This window comes from Chelonia mydas, chromosome 14 (genome assembly GCF_015237465.2).
Source record: "Chelonia mydas isolate rCheMyd1 chromosome 14, rCheMyd1.pri.v2, whole genome shotgun sequence".
NCBI classification, from domain to species: domain Eukaryota; kingdom Metazoa; phylum Chordata; order Testudines; family Cheloniidae; genus Chelonia; species Chelonia mydas.
In genome coordinates, this window is record NC_051254.2 from 19,494,868 (window position 1) to 19,507,201 (window position 12,334).

At 40.0% G+C, this 12,334-nt stretch overlaps 1 protein-coding gene across 8 annotated transcripts in view; it reads left to right on the top strand.

The window, feature by feature from the left end:
- The window catches only part of TBCD (tubulin folding cofactor D), a 254,477-nt gene that overhangs the window by 120,158 nt on the left and 121,985 nt on the right, over positions 1-12,334 (top strand). For all 8 annotated transcript variants that reach the window (XR_005227614.2, XM_043528663.1, XM_043528659.1 and 5 more), the window contains exon 16: positions 2,803-2,860. Coding sequence is in view for 7 of the 8 variants with exons in the window: in XM_043528663.1 (XP_043384598.1) it covers positions 2,803-2,860 (58 nt within the window). In the remaining variant the exon portion in view is untranslated. The remainder of the gene's footprint in view (positions 1-2,802; positions 2,861-12,334) is intronic.

Sequence of the window (12,334 nt, forward strand, 5' to 3'; positions counted from 1 at the left end):
ACCATCATAACTTTGGACCGCTGGGTCCTCCATACAATGGTGCAGGGCTATACTCTCCAGCTTATGTCTGCCCCCACCCCCCTCAGTCCCTATCCCTCTTCAGGGGCCCCTCTTATGAGAATCTTCTCGCGCAGGAGGTAGAAGGTTGCTGCAGCTGGGTGCGGTGAAAGAGGTTCCTCAGGAGTACAGGAACAAGGGGTTCTATTCCCGGTATTTCTTAATCCCAAAGGCCAAGGGCAGTCTACGGCCCATCCTGGGCCTACGAGACCTCAACAAATACATAAAGAAGTTGAAGTTCCGCATGGTCTCCCTGGCCTCCGTCATCCCCTCCCTGGATCCGGGAGACTGGTATGCCACCCATGACTTGAAGGATGCGTACTTTCATCTTCCAAGGACACAGGTGCTTCCTATGCTTCATGGTGGGATCTGACCACCACCAGTTTGCGGTCCTCCCTTTCAGCCTAGTGGCAGCACCGAGGGTATTTACCAAGGGCATATCAGTAGTAGCGGCTTAACTCAGGCATCAGGGTATCTAGATCTGCATGTATCTCTACGACTGGCTGGTCAAAGGTCGATCCAGGTCCCAAGTCAAAAGGGGTCACATGCTGATCCCTGGGCCTGCTGGTAAACGACAAAAAGTCTGTTAGTTCCTGTGCAGAGGATAGAGTTCATTGGAGTGCTGCTTGACTCCACCTACTATGGAATGGACATGAGTAACACCTCTTGAAGAACACCAGTTACGGAAAAGGTAACTGTCTTTTCAGATATTAAAAATTTGGTTTGCAGTTAATCCTTAGGAAGCATGGTTTACTCATGCTTTTTGTAGCAAAGTGTTTACATTGTATTGTGGTTCTGTAACTCCTTCTAAGCTTCAAGGTGTAGTGTATGTTATTGGAATATCTTGTATGGTTCTCATTACTTTGGTTTGTTTTAGATATATCTTACATAATACATTTGACATGCGGTGTTGACGTGTGGGGTAGTTTGTAACCTATTACTTTTTAATATTAGTTTAAAAAGCTGCTATGTTGATTCCAAACCCAGAAAAGTTTGGCAATTTTGTGCAAGCCTAATGTCCTGCTAAGTTAAAAAACCAAAAACTTGTCAGAGAATCAGGGCATAATTGTAAGTGTTTGCCATTGACAGCTTAATACATAGATTTACTTTTGTTTTAAATACAACACTTTATAAAAAGGTATATATTCATAGACTATTAATCAAATATTGTGATACAGTGTGACTTTATTCATTTGCATTGAGTGGGAGATCTATTGCATAATAGGGGAGTCAGTGAACCTGCACCCGGATAATGTAACAAAAGTTGTATTTTTGTCAACTGTAGTTCAGTTTTCAGTATTTGATACTACTAAATGGTATACTAGTAAGTGTATTGGCTCATACAGTACTTCATTTAAAAAAGTCAGCTTTAGTGACATGAGACGTCAGAGAGTTGTCTTCTATGAAATCACTACTGAAAGATGGGGAATAATCACCAATTGCTGAGCTCTATAATCTAAAAGATAGCATAGTAGAGCAGAGAGTAATTATTTTATGTTCCAGACTTGTAATCTTGCCTATCACCATGTCTCAGTAGAGATACTATACAGAGAATGGTATCTGATTCTTTGTTCTAGAGTTGATTGAGACACTATTGAACTGACACCAATGACAAGTAGAGCTTTGATTTTAATTGAATTTAAAAGTTAGTCTTCTTAAAATGTCTTGAAAATAAAACTAAATTAGGATTTCATGTATGTCTAAAACATTTTTGGCATACATATATTTAAAGACATATGTTTATATAATGTGAAGGTTATACATTAAAATACTGAAAAGTTTGGTATTGAAAAAGCAATGGGATAATATTAACAATGTTACAGTGCCGCTTGGTTGCTAGTCCATCATCCTTAAGCTACTCAATGGACGATGTCTAGTGTGGATGAGCATTAATCAGAATTGCCAGTGCAGGCCAGTTGCTGGGATTTTCAATTTGTGTTCCCCTTAACTTCCTGCTGTCGGTTGGCCAAGGTGGGAAGAGAACTTGATTATTTTTGAACTGTGAAATATTATATCCTATGCTGCATAGAGTTAAACTATGCCTAATCATGTCTCTGGATTGTTTTCCCCCCTAATGAGCTGTTTTAAAAAAAATCACTTGTGCATTTGTTCATATTCAGTGTATCAAAAGGGGCAAGGAAGTTTGCTCTTTAAAATATAGTCATGTCCATGTGTAACTTCCATTCATCTGAGAATCTCAAGACTCTGTTTGTTAATGAAGCCTCATGAAACTCCAGAGATTACACGCTGCCATCTGTCTAAAGTGTGTCTTTAATGCTCTAATCTTCTGGCTGTTGGTATGCAAATAGAAACAACTCCGTACTGTGAATTGACTAGCTATGCTATTGCCTTTAAGGTTTTCTGTTTATCAGATATTATTTTATGAATGTTTCCATTCTAGAAATAATAACAAAAGTTTGCAAGAGCGGTTTAATAATGTGTCCATATTGTGGATTGTCCCAGTACTCTCTTTTGCCAACCCACTACAAAGTAATGTGAACCGGGCTTGCTGCTTGCACATTTCCTTAATTTCCGAAGAGGTGGGAAACAATTCTATGAATACAGGGAAATATTTGGTTAGCAAGCCAGATCTGATTAAACTATAACTCTGATTTGCATTAAGAAATTGTAACTTCTTTCCAGGGAATACTGAGTATTCAAATGGAAGGTTAAACGTTGGTATGCTGTTTGTAAATTGTTAATTTTAATATTTTATTACTTATACACTGTATTTTTCTTTTTCAGTGCATTGGTAATAGCTGCGGTGTTTGACCGTGATATTAACTGCAGAAGAGCTGCCTCAGTAAGTTATTGGTTTTGTTTATGCCTTTCTTTTTTTAAAAATTCTTTTATAGTTTGCTTGCAATACAAGCTAATTATGTAGAGCTAGAGTATTTGAACAAAATATTGTATGTCATGAACAGTAAGTATTTTGTTAAACCTCTATAGTGCATATTAAAAATTCAAAAAACATGTCTTTACACTTCATATAATGGATCCATAGTTAAAATCTGAGCTATTGTTACCACAGTTCCATAGTGCAATATATTTCTCAGAAAGAGCTATTTAGTAATATACTGTGACTATGTAATAATACATAATGGTCACTGCTAACATATAAAACTCTACTGAATCTTAACTATACTATGTGGCATCTAGTGTGAAGTTGTTCTGTTCTCATTGTGTGTCCATTGTCATTTTCTAACTGCAGTAAATAAATTAAAAAAAAAATCATTTCTGTAGAAGGAAAGAGGTTGACTTGTAAAGATGAAGCTCTTTCTGTAGAGCTAGGACATTTAAGTTAGTCACCTATGTAAGTATCTAGGATAGGATAAGAAAGAAGGGCCAGGAACACCAAAGTGTGTCCTATAGAAACTCTATGCAGGACACTGTGATGGTGTCAAAAAGGTGAGAAGAAAGCTTGACTGTCGAGGAGGAGGAAGTGTATGGAGGGGAAGTTATGTTCAAGTGGGGTGGGAGGAAGGGTAGGAGAGGAGAAGCTTGTTATTTCTGGGGATGTAATTCCATATGATGTAATGTATATGTAACTTGATTAGATTGGATTTTTTTACTTCCTCATAAAGATCCTAGCCCTGAAGAAGGAGTCTCAACCTTACAACAACTAGAACAAACAATATCTCATCGAAAAATTAAAAACCTATAACATACTTAATGAATAGTCCATATAAATAATACAAAAGACATAAAAATATCCATCAACAAATCCACGTGTCCCTATCAAATTAACCATCTTTCCAAATGCCCAGAAGGAATGGTGGGCTCTGTATTGTACCCAGAAAGTTAAGAAATCTAGTCTCTTAATGGGTCTAATGTATTCCAAAGCCAAGAAAGATTCCTCACAGAAAATGCCCTAGTAACATCTCTGTGTCTTACAGTCCACCTCTGTTTAAAAGCTCAAACTGCTGGCTGAAGCTGCCACATTACCACTTGGAGAGGGAGTCAGTTGTCTGTGTGACCAGATCCCAAACCATTTGTAGCTTTATAGGTTAAAACCAAAACCTGTGTGTGGTAACTTCACCTAGAAGTTAATAGGAACAAGAGCAGAACATAGAGTACTGGTATAATATGATCCCTGCGTAATATGTCTCTCAACAAATGGGTGGCAGCTACGCTCACTGCCCTAGTTTCAGCTTCTGTATAATCAGAACATGTTGCCCCACGTAGAGTGCATTGTACTAGACTAATTTCAAAATCACAAATTATTACAGTAAGGTCTGTGTATGAAACTAAAGATTTACACCCTCTCTATTCCAGGCATAGATGAAGAAAAAGCACTTAGAATGAAATTGTCTAGAAACTAATTAGTTAATTTTCATTTTTCAAACTGAGAAATATAGGAAAAAAAACCTAGTAGTATAAATGGTGAAAAATCAATTAAATTTTAAAAATGTTGTTTTAATAATCCAAAGAATTAGTTGTTACATATGTAAAAAAAAATAATTTTCAATCTGACTGCCTCTTTGAGTGCACTGCTAAAAAGAATTTTGTATGAATGCTCCGTACTCATACTTTATTCATTGATGCCACTAATTAATTAATTTCAAGAACAAAGTGATTCTCAGCATTCTTTTCTGAAAGAACATTTTGTGCTGACTGATTGTAGATTGATTCCCAGAGCCATTTCTACATCTGAACTGGTCCACGTAAGCCTTGGGTAAAGTGAAGCTGTTTAAATAATTTTTTTCCAGAGTATGTACCCCGTCCTTGCAGATTATTTGCTTGGTACTCCAATGGGATTTTTTTTTGTCTCTTAAATTTTATGATTCTGTGTCTAAATAGTAAAACTGATACTTCGACTGTGAATTAAGGTGCCAAAATTAATACTGACTAGAACAATACTTACTAATTAGGCTCAGTGTGGATTACCTTTCTGTATTTCAAATGGATACAAATTAAAATACAATGATTTGGTTGTTTCTGCTATTACTGTACTTGTATACCTAGCAGACAGCTTGAAAACGTGATTTTAATGTGGTTCATCACTAAAAAGTTAGTGTATTATATAAGGCTTTGGCTAATAACATTTTTATTGTGTGCTGTTTATCTCCTTCCTTGGGTTAGGTGTGGTTTTTGTAGGTGGGTATGGAAAGCAGTGCTACTGTCTACTCATGGTAAAGTGTACCTTCTGTGAGCTGTGCTTTGGCTAGTTTCTGGATGGAAGATTACACTATTTGAAGGAATCAAAGGCTTTGGTAATTTAATCATACTGATCCTTCCCAGTTCAGATTGTGCTGTAATCATAGCTGCAGGGTAACGTTGCATACAGTATGTCTGTTAAGTCCCACCCTAACTGCACTCCTCATTGCACCAAAGAATTGCTTCTCATAGAGAACTGAAACTATTTTAAGAGGAAGTCTGTAGAAAATTTACCAGTGTGGTAAATGTCCTTATGAATATGCTCTAGTTGATATCAAGTAGATTCTTGAAGCTCTTGCATTTTTAAGCTTTTACAAAAAACAAACCAACAACAAAACAAATACATAAATAGAATTTGAATTTCTTTAATAAACTGAGTGCAGAACCACAGTTGCAATGGATTTGTTTAATATCTAAATCAGTGGGTTTAAGAAAGTATCCACATGTATCATTTTGAATGTGTATATAAGGTGGATTGTTTTGATTTGTATGTTACTAGTGTCAATTCAAATTGGAAACCCTATAAAGAATGTGGAAATATGGTGAAGCATATATCTCTCTCAAAACAAATTAAATTGTGTTCTGTAAATGTATTTCAATTTAAAAAATGGTATCTACTGAAAGTCATTAAGAATATTGTGTTGCGTTTATCATATGTGCTGAATTAATTTTTTTTAAAGTATGACCAATTCATAGCTTGTATATTTCCACTTCTGTTATTTTCTTGCCAATTTTAACTTGGTGTAATTAAAAGGCCATTTCTTTTGCTTAACTTGGTGGCTTGATAATACCACCTGGCGTCATGTTTTTTAAATTAGTCTCTCCTCCTCCTCTTGTATCAGTGGTTGGTTTAAGGGAGGACTGGTACCACTGATTTCACTGTTTGGATTGCTCTATTGCTTGAACTGGAAATGTATCGTTGTTATAGCTTTTTAGTATACTGTAGTTAGATGTTTGTTAGCATTTTCTGCTTTAAATTTGGAAGCAGGGCTGAGAAATATTTTCTTGAGACACAAGGTGGGTGAGGGTAATACCTTTTTATTAGATTAACTTCTGTTTGTGAGAAAGGTGTTTGGTGTATGTCAAAAAGTGAGGTCAACCAAGCTACGTTACTCAGGGGTGTGAAAAATCCACATCTCTGAGCGATGTAGTTAAGCTGACCTAACCCCCAACGTAGACCAGGCTAGATTGAAGGAAGAATTCTTCAGTTAGTGTAGCTATTGCCTCTCTACCCCCCACCCCACACAATGATTCTGGTGTCTCTGGATCCCTTGCCATGAGCTGGGCTGTGGCGGGGGTGCCCCCCTGTCCCCAGCTCAGTGACCTATTCTTCCAGTTTTTTTTCTAATAACTTCATGTCCATCCTTTAGAAGCACTTCAAAATTTAGATGTTTGAAGATACCTCTGTTTTTTATTTGAAGGATACCAAAGCCCTTAATTCATCCCCTTTTGTCTCCCTTGACATCAACACATTAAATCAAACTGTGTTCAAGAAGATTATGTGTGGAATGGTTGGCTGACTGTGTTGCCCACTGTTATTTCTTAGTGGAACCATTTCAAGGCCATGTTAAGGCTCATCATGCAGTTAGATTCATGACAACAATCCTTGCCAGCCTAAGGTCAGTACCTATGGAGAGTGGTCACTTGGAGCATTTAACTGTTGCTTAGAATCACTGTTGCATAAGAAATCCAATTTTTGTCTTAAATTGCTCTTCCCTCCCCCTCACCTTAGGAGGAGGATGCAACAGGAGCTGTTTTGAACTTAGAGGAGGTGGCCATATGGAGTCTGCTGCCTTCTAGGTTGACCTAAAGATTTCCCCACTGGATATTAGACATTTAGAGCTTTAAAGCATCTGTGTGGTTGATGGCAACTGGATTTCTTTTTCCCATTGTAGGGGGATAAGAAAGTTGGAGGGGAAGAGATGGTAAAGATACCCAAGTTAGTTATTGGGAATGGCTCAGCCGGAAATGGAAGAGTAGGTGAAAAAGCAAATGATAGATGAGTTATATTTAAAAGGAAACAAACAATAATTAGGTATGGAGACTGGGATAGTTTTAAAAAAATGAGGAACTGGATAACGTGTGTCCATTACCTTGATTATTTTACTTATATGTATCTCTGTGTACCCATACTATGTGTGTTTATCTCTTTTTAAGCCCTAGTCCTGCATGCTGATAAACATGTGTGGATCCTTGCTATAAGAATTCCATTGAGCAGTGGGAAGGTGTGATTGAGTTAGAACATAAAAAAGCATCTAAGAGAATCTGATTTTTTGAACCCCTTAATTTTAATATTGAGTAAAAACAAATGAAAAAATAATTCCCAAGGGAGTTGATTTATACCAAGTTTTAATTTTTAAGCCCAAATTTTGTAGAACTCCAGAAATAGGGCTATCTAATGGAAGTGCTGACACAATTTGACCTGAGTGATGTGAAAAATAAAGCTCATTTTATGAGATACATGCATTAATGTGTGTAGTAGCCAGGTGGTTTCTGAATATAAAGTTGAAATAAACTTCTGGAGACTATCGTTGTTTAACATGCCTTTCTTTCTTTTGGCTTTTTGTTTGAATTCTGTTGACAGTATTTTTCTCATTAAAATGAGTCACATTTCCCCAAGACTTAACAAAAGATAGTAGGCATGAACGTATCCATTGGCTTTTTTGGATACTTAACAACAGTTCAAGCTAAGACAGGTTCAACTTGACACAAATACAAAAATAATAAAAATAAAAATTAATCCTAAATAACCACTCCCTGCAAATGAAATTGGCTGTCATAGTTTTAACCAAATTTAGCTTAGAGTTATGGAAAGTTTCAAAGAGCTGTTGAATTGTGTGTGGCAAATAAAGCAAACATTCAGATATTTTACAAATTGTAATCTTTATAGAGTCTAATGCTTGTACAATATACTGAAACATACATTTTTCAAAGGCTGTTGGACTGAAATGTTAGATTGTTTCATTGTCCAATGAAGCAAATACTTAATGCCAACATCTAGACTAAGAAACATGAAAAGAAAACTTTTTGAAGTCAGTGGGAATTGTGCATGTTTACCTGAAGGCAGAACTCGTCCTTAGTAAGTCATTTATGAAGTTTACTAGTCTCTTGCTAAATTATCTTTTGTTGGGTGCTTTTCTTTTCAGTTTACCTAATTAATATATTTAATGAAACCAATTTATTCATTAGAGAAGGCATGCTTTACTTTGTTAGAGGAATGATGTTTCCACCATGTTTAATTTAGCGAATTCTGTTTAGATTTTCATCTGCATGATGTTTTTTAAATTGACATAGAAAATGCAAAAGGAAAACAATAGCAGAATGTAAAAACGTACAGTACATTAAGAATGGTTATTCTGCAAAGTCTTCACTTATAATAACTATCTGGCTAACATGTTATATTCAGTGTAAAATTCCTCTTTCCATTAATGACTAGTTTATGGTTATACTACAGTATATTACACTGAATGGAGACTTATTCAGTCAGGTGCAAGTGGTGTTCTCTGTGGTGAAGAGTGGTGTCCATCCTCCCTGTGGAAGGAAAGGGCCCAGGTAGAGACCGTCGAATTGTGGAAGTAAACGAATGGCTATGCAGGTGGTGTCGGACAGAAGGCTTTGGATTCTTTGACCATGGGATGGTGTTCCAAGAAGAAGGATGGCTAGGCAGAGATGGGCTCCACCTAACGAAGAGAGGGAAGAGCATCTTTGCAAGCAGGCTGGCTAACCTAGTGAGGAGGGCTTTAAATTAGGTTCACCAGGGGAAGGAGACCAAAGCCCTGAGGTAAGTGGGGAAGTGGGATAACAGGAGGAAGCATGATCAGCAGAGCGCAAGACGGGAGGACTCCTGCCTCATACTGAGAAAGCAGGACAATCAGCGATTTTTCTTAAGTGCCTTTACACAAATGCAAGAAGCCTGGGAAACAAGGAGGGAGAACTGGAAGTCCTGGCACAGTCAAGGAATTATGATGTGATTGGAATAACAGAGACTTGGTGGGATAACTCACATGACTGGAGTACTGTCATGGATGGATATAAACTGTTCAGGAAGGACAGGCAGGGCAGAAAAGCTGGGGGAGTTGCATTGTATGTAAGAGAGCAGTATGATTGCTCAGAGCTCTGGTATGAAACTGCAGAAAAACCAGAGAGTCTCTGGATTAAGTTTAGAAGTGTGAACAACAAGGGTGATATCGTGGTGGGAGTCTGCTCTAGACCACCAGCCCAGGGGGATGAGGTGGACGAGGCTTTCGTCCGGCAACTAACAGAAGTTACTAGATCGCAGGCCCTGGTTCTCATGGGGGACTTCAATCAATCCGATATCTGCTGGGAGAGCAATACAGCGGTGCACAGACAATCCAGGAAGTTTTTGGAAAGTGTAGGGGACAATTTCCTGGTGGAAGTGCTGGAGGAACCAACTAGGGTCAGAGCTCTTCTTGACCTGCTGCTCACAAACAGGGAAGAATTAGTAGGGGAAGCAAAAGTGGATAGGAACCTGGGAGGCAGTGACCATGAGATGGTTGAGTTCAGGATCCTGACACAAGGAAGAAAGGAGAGCAGCAGAATACGGACCCTGGACTTCGAAAAGCAGACTTTACCAACCTCCGGGAACTGATGGGTGGGATCCCCTGGGAGAATAACATGAAGGGAAAAGGAGTCCAGGAGAGCTGGCTGTATTTTAAAGGATCCTTTTTGAGGTTGCAGGAACAAACCATCCCGATGTGTAGAAAGAATAGTAAATATGGCAGGCGACCAGCTTGGCTTAACAGTGAAATCCTAGCGGATCTTAAACATAAAAAAGAAGCTTACAAGAAGTGGGAGATTGGACAAATGACCAGGGAAGAGTATAAAAATATTGCTCAGGCATGCAGGGGTGAAATCAAGAAGGCCAAATCACACTTGGAGTTGCAGCTAGCATGGGATGTTAAGAGTAACAAGAAGGGTTTCTTCAGGTATGTTAGTAACAAGAAGGTGGTCAAGGAAATTGTGGGCCCCTTACTGAAAGAGAGAGGCAACCTAGTGACAGAGGATGTGGAAAAAGCTAATGTACTCAATGCTTTTTTTTTTTGCCTGTGTCTTCACGAACAAGGTCAGCTCCCAGACTACTGCACTGGGCAGCACAGCATGGGGAGGAGGTGACCAGCCCTCTGTGGAGAAAGAAGTGGTTCAGGACTACTTAGAAAAGCTGGACGAGCACAAGTCCATGGGGCCAGATGCGCTGCATCTGAGGGTGCTAAAGGAGTTGGCTGATGTGATTGCAGAGCCATTGGCCATTATCTTTGAAAACTCATGGCGATCGAGGGAGGTCCCGGATGCCTGGAAAAAGGCTAATGTAGTGCCCATCTTTAAAAAAGGAAAGAAGGAGGATCCTGGGAACTACAGGCCAGTCAGCCTCACCTCAGTGCCTGGAAAAATCATCCCCTTAGTTGGGGATTGGCCCTGGTTTGAGGAGGGGGTTGGACTAGATGACCTCCTGATGTTCCTTCCAACCCTGATATTCTATGATTCTATGAATTGCAGATATTTTATAAATCAAAAAAATTTCAGGTAGTCTGAAGTCAATACTGTCGAGCTTAAAAATACAGGTGTCCCACTCAGCTGTTGTTGAATTTGGGCCTGTATTTTTATGAATAATCCGGCCACTTACTCAATTGAAACATTTCCTAAGGTAATCATAATGCAGTTGGTCAGTGATTGGATTGCTTAGTCACTTAGGGGTGTAGGCATTAAGGGTGAGAGCCATATCTCTGTTGCAGCCCCTTTATGCCAGGGAAAAGGGCCTGAGCAGTGTGTAAAGGAGCCCTATAAAAGCCCTTTATCTGACCAGGAAGAATTACCCTGATTTAGGCACTGAGAAAGGCCTCTGTATGTTGTCTTCTGAGGACCTCCTTGCAGGTCATGGCAAAAGGGTATGCTAGAGGATAGGGATGTAAAATGGTAAACGGTTTACAGGTTAACTGGTAAGAATTAGTCTTGCCAGTTAACCACCCTAACTGTTAACTCCAGCTGCGCCAGCTGGCGGCCAGCTGGTCAGAGGGATCCCAGCCCCGGGCTGACTGGAGCAGCCCCAGCCCCAGTGGTTAAATGCTTAAATGATAAATTTTAATAATTTAAACGGTTAACTTTTTAAAACAATATTTATTCCCTACTGGAGGAGAGGCTGAAGGTGGAAGAAGCTTGTCAGTATTAGGGCTACAACATGCAGTTGTGCAAAGATGTCAGGCAGCACTACAGCCCATGTTCCTGCCCTGAAAAGTCGCTGTAACCTAGACATGCTCTCAGGACTTTATAAGAAGCTACACTGGGGGCCTTTCCAGTACACTTAGATTGCTACCGCATCCCTGTGCTATGAGTTCTCACCTGTTGTATGGCTTACATTGATTCCTTGGAACCATAGTTTATTCCAGAGGGAATTCTGCACCACTGCACAGTGCAGAATTTGCACAGAATTAATGTTCTGTGCAGAATTTCATTTTTTTCCTGAAGAATTGGTGCTGAGGAGCTGCTGGTTGCCAGTAGGGGCCACTGGACCGGGCAGAGCCTGGCTTCCCAGTGCACAAATAAAGGACACTGGTGGGGGGGAGAGAGGGGTAGCTGGAGGGTTCCTGGCAGGTGTGGTTCCCTGCATGCCCTGAAGGAAGGAGCTGATGTGTGGGCTGTGGCCCCACAGTGAGCGGAGCACCCGGCCCAGCGGGAATGGAGTCCCTGCCCAGCATCAGCCCTGCACAGTCCAATACTGAAATCACCACAGGAAACTCCATACAAGCGTGGTTTGACCAGCATCAGGATATTTCTGCCTCTGGATCTCTGGGGGGAGGGGATGCAGGTATCTGGCCTTATGGCTGGGCTCTGCAGGGGTGTGCAGGGGTCTGGGCTGGGGGGGGCTTGCAGCTGGGTTTGGGGGGAGGTATGGGTGTCTGGGCTGAGGGGCTCTGTGCAGCCGCCTCCAGCACCCCCTTCAACACTCCCAATACCTCCTGAATACCCTATGCCAATACACACAGACCCCTTCAGGACCCCCCAACTGTACCCACCTCCAGCTCCCGCTCCCCCCCTGGCAGTGTCCTGTATTTGGGAACCTCTTGGTAACCTTATGGGGGCAGGGTAAAAAAATGAGAATGAACTA